Genomic DNA, 11,647 nt, shown 5'->3' with positions numbered 1-11,647 from the left:
ACGCACACACGTGTCACAGAGTGGCCACGAGAGTCCAGGTCTGCAGGGGCACCCTGTGGCTGTTGCACTGGGAGAAGAAAGCCAGACTTGGTGCAGTCTGTGTCCATCCTTGGAGCACGAAACGGAGAGGGGTCAGGGCCCAGTTGCAAATGAGTTATTGCCCGGCAGAGATGAACAGGGAGCAAAAGCGGTGGTGTAAACCAGAGCGCAGACAGTGTTCAAAACAACTACCGTCAAAACTTGAAAGCAATTCCGGGAGCTTTCACCAGAAACAGCCTTGACTTTGTGTGTCTTCAGCAAGTGCAGAGATCTCCCATCTGATAACTAATGTTACGCGGCCGGTTTAGAGCACTTCCTCATGTGTTGTGATATCGTACATCCTTTGTCTCAAGGTAAAATTGCTGCTTATTAATTGTCTGAGTTGGAAGGTCAAGATTATTCACAATTAGTAATTGTTACTGTGATGTTTAACAACTAAATTAACATTAGAGCAGGCTTCCCTAATCTGTCTACAAGGCATCTCAAGCTGGAAGAGCAAACCCTTTTTACATCCTGGGTATATGAGCACACCATGACTTTATTTTCCTTTCTCTTCAGCATCTCTCATTGCATCCCACTCAGTTTCCCATTTTATTGAAAAGCTTAGATTTCACAATTGAGCTCTATCTGCACCATTCCTCTAATTTGCTTAATTGTATAACTCTCTATTTTGGGGTCTCAGTCTGTACAAGTACAGCTGGAACTCAGTTTCAGCTCTCATCATCTTGAGAAACTTTATGACTTGACACTGATTTTGGCAATAATGCAATGGCAAGAGTCAATGGCTTCTCATTTTTATTTGCCTTCTCCTTTTACCCTGTAGCAATAAGGAAAAAAAAAAAAACCAACCCAAGGAAACACAAAATAATTTAGGTTGGAAGGGACCTCTGGAGGTCATCTGCTCCAATGCTCTGATCAAAGCAGGTCTAGTAAGATGAGGATGCTTGAGCCTTGAACTCCTCCAAGGGTGGAATTCCCTCAGCTTGTTTTAATATATGATCATCTTCATGGTAAAAAGCAGCCAAAACAAATTTCCTTAAGTTTTATTGGAATTTCTCATGTTGCAGCTTGTGTCTCTTGCCTCTTACCCAACCAAGGTGCATCTCCAAGAAGATGTCATATGCACAGAAAAATACAGGAAGGACATTGAGCTCCAAACTGAATTTGAGCTCCCCGAGTCTTACAGACTGTTACCCAGGGAGGTGGTGGAGTCTCCATCCTTGAAAATATTCAAAAGCCAAGGTCCTGGGGAATGGGCTCCAGGTGGCCCTGCTTGAGCAGGAGGGGTGGATCAGATGACATCTGGAGGTCCCTTCCAGCCTCAGTTAGCCTCTTTTTCTATGACTCTGTACAGAGCACGTGACATCTGAAACCACAGGTTTCAAAATCTAGAAAGTCAGATTGTAGCTGTGTATGCAGCCAATTACCCCGTGTGTTTTAATTTCCAGTTCCTCTCTGCTGTTTAATCACTTGCAAACATAGCAATAGTGTTTAAGAAGACGAGCTGTGTGATATAGAGGAGCAGAAGACTTCCTTAGTCCCCTGAGTTGGTGAAGTATTGACCACCGAACAAGATGTCTGTCAGAAATCAATTCTTGGGTTTTTGGAAAAGTCATTATAATGTCTTGTCTGTATCACTTTATTCCATAATTCTGATTGTGCTCGAAGAAATAATGGAGACTGAATTTAAATGTCCTCGGAAGGCGTCATTAAAACATGGGTACGTTCTTTCCTACTTTTTCTGTCCAGCGTTCATTATACTTGTCCTGACCTTGACCTCCAATCCTTCATTCATGACCTGCATTTGCTGCGCTGGGAAATGCTCGTGCTGCCGGACAATTAAGATAATGTTTAGGATACTTCTGCCTCCTCTGATCTGGTGTGTGATCCTGCTGTGCGATGGCAGATACATAGACTGTGTGGCTTCAAGAAGCCAAGGAAACAGAGATCAAAATGCAAACCAAAGCAGTGCAGCAGAATTACCCAGTGAAGCCTCCACAATATCTCAGGTAAGAGCCCTGGGAATCTAGGACTTCAGGTATTTTAATATCGCTTATTTTGTGTGTGTGAATAATCTGGAATGTGTAGTAATATGGAAACCATTTCATCTGGAGAATGAAGTGTAAAGTTGCAATTCTGATTTTTATTTGATATGTTTCCTACATTTGCATTACCTTTTTTTATCAGTACAAGTTTATAATACGCATGTTCTTCTGAGGCTAAAACCTGAGCTTTGAACATCTGACTCCATGGTTATTCTGGAAGTTTACACATGTGCTTTGCATCTGGCTCTTAAAGCAAGTCCTATGAAAATCAGAAATAAGATTATTTACTGTTTGAGAGAGAGACACCAACATTCCTTGTTTCAGTGCGTTACTCTCTTACCATCAGTCGTCATTTAGCAATGGCAGGAGCGAGGAATGTCTTTTACAAGAAGAACTGTGTGGCTTAATAATAGTGCAAGGCTTTAATATGGTAAAGTTCTCCCCTCACTCAGGTGCAAAACATTTTTAGGAATATAAAGTCCATTGACATAAGTAGATTTAATATTTTCTCTTCCAGATTGCAGGGATGGGTATTCTTGCTCTTGTCAGCTTGCTTTATGGCCTGTACCACATGTTCCACTTCTGCTCCTGCTGTAAAGATGAGGAAGAACATTGGAAAGACAAGCTGGAGAGTTTATTAGAGGAAGAAGTAAGGAAACACATTGAAGAAAAGAAGAAAGAGCGTGCAGAGCGGATAATGCAAGAGAAAGTGAAACCTTCTCTCCAGCAAGATAATGCTAATTTCTGGGAAAATGTAGATTTCAGAAACACAATGAAAAAAATAAAGGAAGCTGTAGAGTGTGTTGTTACAGAGACATGGGGGAGACAACAAGCAGTTAAACAAAGTGTGCCTCTCATCTCCGCAATTATGAAATAAGAAATTATACCCTCTCAGCAAGGTCACCTATGGCCACACTTATGCTGATGACCCCCAGTTTTCCGTAGATCTCATCCCTCTTACACCTTTTGGACTCCTAGGTCTACTGCCAGTTTGATATCTTCTCTTTCGTACTCTACTCTCAGGTGATATTAAAAAGCTTTATGAAAGGTTGTCTGGTAGTCTTTGTTTATATGTATTTCTTATCTCACCTTTATTGCTCACTAGATTGCTCACACCAGAACAGACTTCAGAAACCAGCACTTAGTTCTGAAGAGGTGGGCAGCTACTCCTGACGAAGGGGCCAGAGCAGGTGCTGATGCACCAACACCAGGAGGCTCGATCTGTCTGTCCTGGGCTTGCTGGGGAAAGCACCCGCCTTGTTCCCAGTCCTCCTTGTCCACCAGAGCAGGTCTTGTCGGCACTGGTCACCTTATTATCCCTCTTCCTATCTCTTTGCCCTCATTTTGTTGCTCTTTCACCTCTCTTTTTCCACCCCGGTATCAGTTTCTGATCCTAGTTTTGCTATATCTGTACCCAAACTGGTACTTCTAATCCTGTTGCCTGGACAATCTCGGCCACTCAGGCTTTGTCTTTGCATAAAGCAGGGAAGAAATAAGCAAAGAAGGAGGAAACATCTTCAGGTCTTAAAGGGCAGGCGAAATGTGAGCTGGTCCTTCCTGAACATTGTGCTGGTTTTCACTGTTCCTGCTTGCAAGGAATCAATTAGTCCTTAATTGCAATAAAACTTTCTAAGCACAAGTCAAGTGTTGGTGTCTGTATCACCATCAAAGGGGGACCACATGCTCCGTTCATCCTCAAGTGAACCGGCCTCCTGGGAGGTAGGGCAGCCAGCTTTCTTGAAGGAACAAAGCAGGTCTGACCTGTTGCTCAAAAGAGGGGAAATAGGGGATGAGCGTCGACCAGCAGCGTGCACACCTGGCCTCTGGGTTCAGAATCTGAAACTCGGTGCCACCGTGTTTTTCTGCCTCAGCGGAGCTCTGCTCCCTCCATTGCACACCAAGAATTTGGAGGCTGCTGCTGTTCTTTCAAAATGTATTCATGTTTATGAAGTTCTACAGGACGGTGGGGGGACGATGAGCTTCCCCACCTGTTTTCACAAAGAAGGTCCATGGGTGAGGATCAATGAAATCCATGGCCATGGCTGTAACGGAGCTTAAGACAAAACCACCTATAACGTACCTCAGACAGGGACCCAAGGCCCAAGCCTGAGCTTAAATGGAACTCCTGGAACCTAAATGGAGCTCCTGAAGCTTAAATGGAGTTCCAAGGTATGTGGATTGAAGCCCCACCCTGGGAAAGTTGCCCACTGCTCAGCTGTCAATCACCCCTCAGTCCTGTGGGATCAGAGACCCCAGACTGTCCAGTGAAAACATTTTCGAGAGAGCCAGCAGAGCCCAAGCTCAAGCTTTACTTTCATTTGCCCAAGCACTTCTAGTCCCATCACATTTACCAGAATGACCAAAATCTGGAACCTGGCACAGAAACGAGGAACACTGATTGAACAGCAAAGATCAGGGCACGCTTTTTACCTAAATCCCAAATGGAGAGAGAGGCTCCTGTAGGACACACAGATATTTCCCTTGAGGGAAGAGCTGATGCTTGCACGTCTCTGGCTGGGGTCCATCCCCACTTCTGTAGTCTGGCTTTCTTGAACATGCAAAGCTACATAGGCCCTTTTTGGGGGCAGAAATTTGCCAACAAGACAAAAGCAGAGCAGACAGGGTTTGTTACCTGCTGTTGGAGAACAAGGTGGACCGGGGAGTGTTACTACGGGGAGCCAAGAGAGGAAAAGAGAAGGTGTGAAGATTGAGATCTCAGGCATGGATCAAGAGTACACTGGAGAGAGAAGAAGATCAGAGGATGCCCAGCAGCACTCACAGATGTCCGGGAGACCAGAACTGCTCTCCTTGGAGTTGTCTGAGATGTAACTTTGTCCTCTTGGTGATGTGGGTGGACAGCTTGACCAGGGCTGAAGACTTCCTGCAACTGGTTGTGTCATGGACGGGGACACACAGAAGGAAGCAGGAGCTGGAAGTGAGGAGGGGGTACTCAGAGAGTATTGAGAGGGCACAGGAAGGTTCAGAGGTAAGATCCACACCAGAGCTCGTGGAAGTTGAGGGAGTCACAGGGCACTTGCTTAGGTATGTTTTGCGTGGAGATAGTTTGGCTTTACCTGATCTAGCTGAAGCACCATTTCTAATAATAAAGAGACTTTCCAGGCTGTCTCTCGGACAGCCAGCTCGCCCACTGTGCCTGCTTGTCACAGGAAGAGAAGTCCCAAGGACTCCTGATCCTGGTGCCACGTCCTGGTTCTTACCCAGCACCACATCCCTGTTCTCATCAACTGTTCTCATTCCTCTCTTCCTCCACAGCCTGCGAGGTGCCTGCAGAGCTACCACTTGCTCTGTTAGTAAGACTAATGGTGGATGGCCAAGAGCACTGTCCACTGGGTGCAAAAGGAGACAGCAGAGAAGGAGGGACAATTGCCCCCGCTCATTTTTTCACCCCAGGGAAATATTTCAAAATAGCAGCCTTTGGGCAATACCTAAACACTGCTCCTTGTCATCTTCTTCATCAGAGCAGAGTCTCCTGGACATGGTGAGCAGCAAAGGTTTCTTTTCTCCCCTGCTCTGCTCCCGCCATCTGAACCCACAGACTCAGAAACCGGTCTCGCACCAGAACGAACCCAGTAAGGGCACTTTGGCTTTCTCTGAAAGCAGTCTGCCGGCTGTTGGCTACAGGCATTTGCTGCGGTTTCATTCTTTCTCTCACTGGCAGGAACTACTGGGGCATGACCCTCAGGACGGTGAGCTACGCCACAGAGAGACTGCCAGGGTCAGAGGAAGACCCTGCAGAAATATTCTGTCACTTCATGCAGTCTGTGATACCTTGCTCGGCCTCCAAAGGCCAACCTGGAGATGCCCAGGTCACCATTAGGATGCATGTTGTATCTGCTTGACCTGCACTGGTGTCTAAATTCAGATGCCAGGAGTCCTGGTTTGAGGTCAAACCAATTTTCTTTTCAGTAATTTTACTTTTCAGCTAAGTCTCTTCTAACTCTCTGAAATTAACGGCACGGTTTTCAGTGCCTGCTTCTCGCAGAGGAGGTCTGACGTTTACAGCGAATGCCCAGGGATGGTGTGCAGAGAGGCTCCTGCTTACACTTACTGCTGTAACAGCCGAGGTCCACTCACTTTGATATGTACCAAGGTGGAGGGTTGGAAGCAGAAGAGCGTAGAAGGGCGGCACCTGCAGGGAGGAGGGGACGGGAGAGGTGACCCAAAGCTGCCCAAGGGGGTGTTCCATCCCACCTGCCTCGTGCTCAGTATAAAAGCCGAGGGATCAAAAGGCTCAGCTTCTTTCTGCAGCCGCCAGCATCCAGGGAGGACTCTGTCTGTTCATCTGCCTTTGATCCAACCTGTGTGTTCCTGAACCCAGTTCTTGAATCCAGTTCCCGTCTGTCACTGAGCCCAGTCTGGGACTTTCCCAGTACCTGCCAGTGTCGTGATTGTCATCCTGGGAGTGCAATATGGCTTTATATATATTGTACAAATTTCATTATTTTCTTATTAATAGTATTATATTTTCTTTTTATTATTTCATTATTAATATTTCATTAGTTTAGTTTCTTTTCAGCTCATAAGTCTCTCTCCCTCTCATTTTCTCTCTTCTCCTCTGAAGGGAGATGCTCTCCCTTCTCTGAAGGGGACACAGGTTAAAGGCAGCATCTGCTGTTCATGGTAGTGGCCAGCCCAGCCCAAACCATGACATCACCACGAGGCAACACGCAGGCAACTTTATCACGTACTGTACCCCTGACTAAACTGGAGCTGAAAAACCTGGCTTCAAGGTAGGCAGCCTCCCCTAAACCACCCAGTCCTGTGCAAGGAGGTTTCTAGTGGCACTTGGGTTGTCCGTGGGCGTCCACGAGACCTGCCTGGATCTGACAGGCACGACACAAAGCTTACAGAAGACATGCGGTTTTCTGCAGCAGCTGAACATTGTCCTTGAAGCAGGAAAAGCTCTAAAGCAAGGACGGGGGGTGAAAAGATCTCGGCCAAGCCAAACACCAGGGGATTTTTCAGCTTCATATTAACAAAGCAGAGGGAGTGGATGTCCACTGCCGGCAGTAATGAGTGCCTCTGCTGTATCGACCTGGGGAGCCCTCTGCTCTGCAAAGCACCGGTGACGCTGGTCTTGGGGAACTGGAAGGAATCACTGTTCCAGTTGCCCCTCTTCTTCTGGCTTTTTAGGGGAGCTGTGAGATGTGAGGCTTTGAGAAAGGAGGGGCAGTTTTACGTGGGTCACCTGTAACACTAGAGGATCTGGTGCTTTCTTAGCCGAGGACATCGTATTGGGGGGCATCAAGGACCAAGGACATCTCTGGGGGCAGAGAAGAGGAGGAGAGCAGCCTTTGTTGCTCACCATGGCCAGGAAGCTCTGCTCTGAGACAGGAGATGGCAAGGAAGAGTGTTTACCACCTGAAGGCTGATGTCTTGGAGGATTTCCCTTTCACGTACTCATGCCCCTGGTTCAGTAAATTCCAGCAAGCCCTTCCGCTGTTTTCCTTTGATTCCCAGAAAACCAAGCATGAGGACTGACAAGGAGAGCAAGGCTGAGCAGAGTTCTTACCAAATGGAGCTGCGTTCCTTGAGGACCCTTGCCACAGGGACCTGAGACTGCCTGTCCCTCTGTCCTGACACCACTGAGAACAAAATGGGGCCAGCAGCTGGAGTTTCAGGCACACACAATTGAACAGGGAGATTTCTAGAGGAGAGAAAGGCAGAAGACAAGCTGATAACTGATGCAGGGTCGAGATGTGAGGGTGGTGCCCAAAGAAGGAACCACCCAGAGCGATGGTGCAAGTACTTGGGGTGGCCGTGGCAGAGCTCCAGGAGTGCCTGTGTGCACAATGCTCTGCACTTCTTTAGTCACGTCTTCATCTTCCATAATATTTTGGAAAAAATTTTGGAGTTGAGAAGCCAGTTCTCCCTGCAGCTTCTCCTGCACTATCTCATCCTTCTCCGTTTTAATAAAGTTTTCTACTTCTTTCTCTAGGTGGATCTTCATGTGTTTCGTCTCAGAATTTTTTAGAAATACAGTCTTTTCCTTATGACTGCACCAACATGAAAAAATGGTTTAAATGAAATAAATGCTGACAATTAATGAGGTGGAAAACAATGCAAAAACCTAAAGAGGAAGCAGTTTAAGTGGACACTATTGATGGAATTCTTTAAAATTTCATTGCACTACCTGAAAGACAGGGGAACCTTTAAAATTTCCCAATGACTGTGTGGCGGTGTGCTCTCCCTGTTTTTCCCCCTCTCCTTCCCCCGTCCCAGCTCCTGCTCGAGCCATGGCCACCATGGCCATCAGAACATCAGTTGCGATAACTTGCACCCGGACTTTGGGGGATGGCTGGCAACATAGCCAAAACACTGTCTGGAGCGGGGACCTAGATATTTTGTTCCCATGAGAATACGACTATAGGTCAATGATCTCACTCTATAAATAGTGGACAGTCCCAGAGCCCTTGGAGCTCTCCTGCAGGGCAGCGGCTGCACGCCAGGATCTCCCCTTTGGTGAGGACGCTCGCTTAAGGTCCTACTCCTCGAGGCTGAGAGATTCCTTGCCGCAACAGATTCTCGGTAAGTGACTAATAGCATGCTAAACTTTGAAATCTTAGCTAAGTAATAGGAAGGGTTGATTGCGCAGATATAATCCTTTGGACATAATCCATTGACCAAGTCTGGGACTAGGACTGGATCCAGCCACACTCAGAGTCCTCCCTGAGACGGAGTTTGGAAAGCAAGGGGGTCCTTTCTGAACCTCGTGACTCAACGGGAGGGTCTCCCTGACAGCTTGTCTGACCCTGTCCTCTATGCAATAAATAATAGAGTGTACCTTGACATCGAATCTCGTAAAACACTATCGCATTTACTACTGGTTTTATCGCATTTATTCCTGATTTTGTTAAATCACCGTTTCCCCTTAATAAATATTTCACTACTTCTCTCTTACGAGTGAAGTTAATCACTCCGCCCGCGACAGACTGAGATCTATTTCCAAACTTAGATGTACTCAGTAATCTTTGTTATGATGGGATTTTGTAATGATAATGTAAGTCCATCTTTAACATATGAGCCACTCGGCCATTTTCTCTGATATTGACCTACAAATACTTTTTGGCAACTCTTTTTTCAGAGTAAATCTCAAGATTTCACAACTGAAGCAGGAGAGGTTCTGGCTGCATTGAAGGAAGAATTTAATGAGGACAATCAAGCCGGACCAGAACTCTGGGAACTGTTTCGCCAGTGAAACTGTGCAGTCGCTGCCAGGGACAGAGGCAGAAGAAAAGTCACATCTTGGCCTCTTGACCGTGTCTTTCCATTCTGTGGGTTTGTTGTTTGTGACCACAAGACTAAAAAAAACTTGCCATAACTTGACAGGGCTCTGTGAGGTGTGTTTTGCTCAAAGCCAAACCAGAGACAAAGTCGTTCCCTTCCAGGAAGCCCTGCTTGCGAGCTGCTGAGCAGAGCACACTGTGGCTTCTGTGGTTTTCCTCCCCCTCGCACACCGCCTGCACAAACACAGCAAAGAGGACAGGAAACATCTGCAAGGTGCTCCCCCACCAGCCTCCCTCTGCCCCAAGGCAGTTGCTGCTGTGGGAGGCTGTTTCACAGACTGGTTCAGGTTGGAGGTCATCTGCTCCAACCCCACGGCCCAGGTAGGGCCAATTGGAGCCGGTTGCCCGGGATCATGGAAACCCAATAGAGCTACTTACATGAAAACTACGGTTCTGGGTACGCATCTGTCAATGCGAGATGCTGGAAGAGATCAGCAAATCCCCATCATCCCTAGGAGCTTGGTCTGCTCTCACCTCAGAAAGGGGAGGGTGAAAGTGATGAACTGACTGGACGTGGGTCTGCTTGGACCTGAGGAGCTTTGGCTCATACATTTCACAAAGTCATCATAGCAAGAAATTCCTGTGACCATAAAGCCCCTATGCCTCAATTTGCTGCTGAACCTCTCACCTTCCTGGAAATCTACCCAATAAGGCCTGGAGCGTGGTCTTAGAGGGGCCAGAGCACAGTTTGGAAGAGAAATGTAATTTCATTGGAACGTGCTTATCCCCAGGGAAGTTTCCAAAGGCTTGATGTGTCTGATTGCTCTAAATGGGCCTTGGGCCACTCACCTGGCTTACAGTTTCTGCTCCAAAATGCCTGCAGGGCAATTAAGCACCTGAAAGACATGTCCTGGCTAATCAACATGAAAATGACCTCATGTGGAGGAGACCTGGACCCTTCTGAGGGTGCATGGAGTGACAGCCCAGGACATCTCTACCATCACTAGAGGTCTGCATGTGAGCAGCTGAGTCAAGTGCTCCATGTCCAACAGAAAGAGTTATATAGGGTTGTATATATAAGAGTTATATAGGGCTATATAAAAAGAGTTATAACAGGGTTGTGATTAAAACATCTTAACTTTTTCACTTTTAGGGTAAACCACAGTTACTCAGATATCTTTTTTGGTCGTTCTCCTCTCCCATGGTGTCCCCCGTACCAGCTGTGACTGGGACGGAGGAAAGACTGGTTATTGCTAATTGCAGCAGAATGACTTTTCCCTTGAAACACAAAAATGATTCCAGCTGGGCTATGGTCAGAGCTGTTTGGCACCCTGTGATGTTCAGTCCTTTCCCTTGACAGAGAGATCGGTTCTCACAGTCTGGAGAAGTTACACCAATGACAAAATAAGCCACGCAAACCACAACTCTTCCAACGATACAAGCTCATAAAGCTGTGCTTAATTGTCACAGCCCTATAACCCCCCCCCTCTGAGACACTGGCTGTAAAACCTGTGAGAACAGAGCAGGATGTTCATTGATGGCCAGATCAGCCAGAAAGGTCCACCAGCCCTCTCAAACCTCCCACAGAGCGGGACCCTGGTTTGACCTAATGCCTGCACGTCCCCCAGGAGGGTACAGCCAGAAGGACCCAAGGGGTCTGTCCGTCTTCCCATGTGTCCCCAGATGTCCCATGTTGCACAGCAGGGTGGGAAGGACTGTTCACAGATGTGGGACAGGGAAAAATCCAAATAAGCTCCCTAGGAGACTGCTCTGCGGTGGCTTTATTGTCAGCATTTGCACTTGTGTCTGCATCGTGCTGGGCAGAACTGGGGTTGGCTCCTGATATTGGGACCTGCACTTGCATTTGTGCTGCAGAGAAATAGAAACTTCTCTTTTTTTTTGCGCTCCTCCAGGCACCTCATGGGAGGAACTGCCATGGGAGGCTGCCCAGGGAGGGTGTGGAGTCCCCTTCTTTGGAGATTTTCAAGACCCGCCTGGATGCAGCCCTGAGTAACATGCTCTGACATGCTCTGGGCAATCCTGCTTTGGCAGGGGAGTTGGACTAGATGGCTTTTAAAGGTCCCTTCCAACCCAAACTATTCTACGATTCTACGATTCTACAACCTTTATGGTCCCTTCCAACTCTAAAAATTCAGTGAAATTCAGTGAACAGGAATCCTCAGAGGGAGAACCTCAGGGGGGAAAAGGAGGCATCCCATTTTTGGGGACCAGGGATCTCTAGTAAGACTGGCTCATACATCAAACAGCACCAGCTAAATGCAGCCAAAGGCCATGGGGAGCCCAAAACAACTGCAT

The 11,647-nt window shown here is 47.2% G+C and overlaps 1 protein-coding gene across 1 annotated transcript; it reads left to right on the top strand.

The window, feature by feature from the left end:
- The first annotated feature begins 1,517 nt into the window (after window positions 1-1,517).
- On the top strand, window positions 1,518-9,303 carry LOC141476419 (uncharacterized). Its single transcript, XM_074165097.1, has 4 exons — window positions 1,518-2,048; window positions 2,602-2,931; window positions 3,756-3,803; window positions 9,190-9,303. The coding sequence occupies exons 1-4, from the start codon at window positions 1,614-1,616 to the stop codon at window positions 9,301-9,303; spliced, it is 927 nt and encodes a 308-aa protein (XP_074021198.1). The 5' UTR covers window positions 1,518-1,613.
- The last annotated feature ends 2,344 nt before the right edge of the window (window positions 9,304-11,647 follow it).

The sequence above is a fragment of the Numenius arquata genome, chromosome 32, assembly GCF_964106895.1.
Source record: "Numenius arquata chromosome 32, bNumArq3.hap1.1, whole genome shotgun sequence".
Taxonomy (NCBI): domain Eukaryota; kingdom Metazoa; phylum Chordata; class Aves; order Charadriiformes; family Scolopacidae; genus Numenius; species Numenius arquata.
The sequence above is the reverse complement of the archived record's forward strand: the minus strand, read 5'-3'. Positions and strand labels throughout refer to the sequence as shown.

What these genes read in the sequence shown, in the direction of transcription:
- LOC141476419 (XM_074165097.1), top strand. Translation starts at nt 1,614, where the DNA reads ATGTCTGTCAGAAATCAATTCTTGGGTTTTTGGAAAAGTCATTATAAT. An exon ending in AACAAGCAGTTAAACAAAGT is followed by an intron (nt 2,932 to 3,755) that starts GTGCCTCTCATC and finishes TCACCATCAAAG; the next exon opens with GGGGACCACATGCTCCGTTC. An exon ending in GTGAACCGGCCTCCTGGGAG is followed by an intron (nt 3,804 to 9,189) that starts GTAGGGCAGCCA and finishes CTCTTTTTTCAG; the next exon opens with AGTAAATCTCAAGATTTCAC.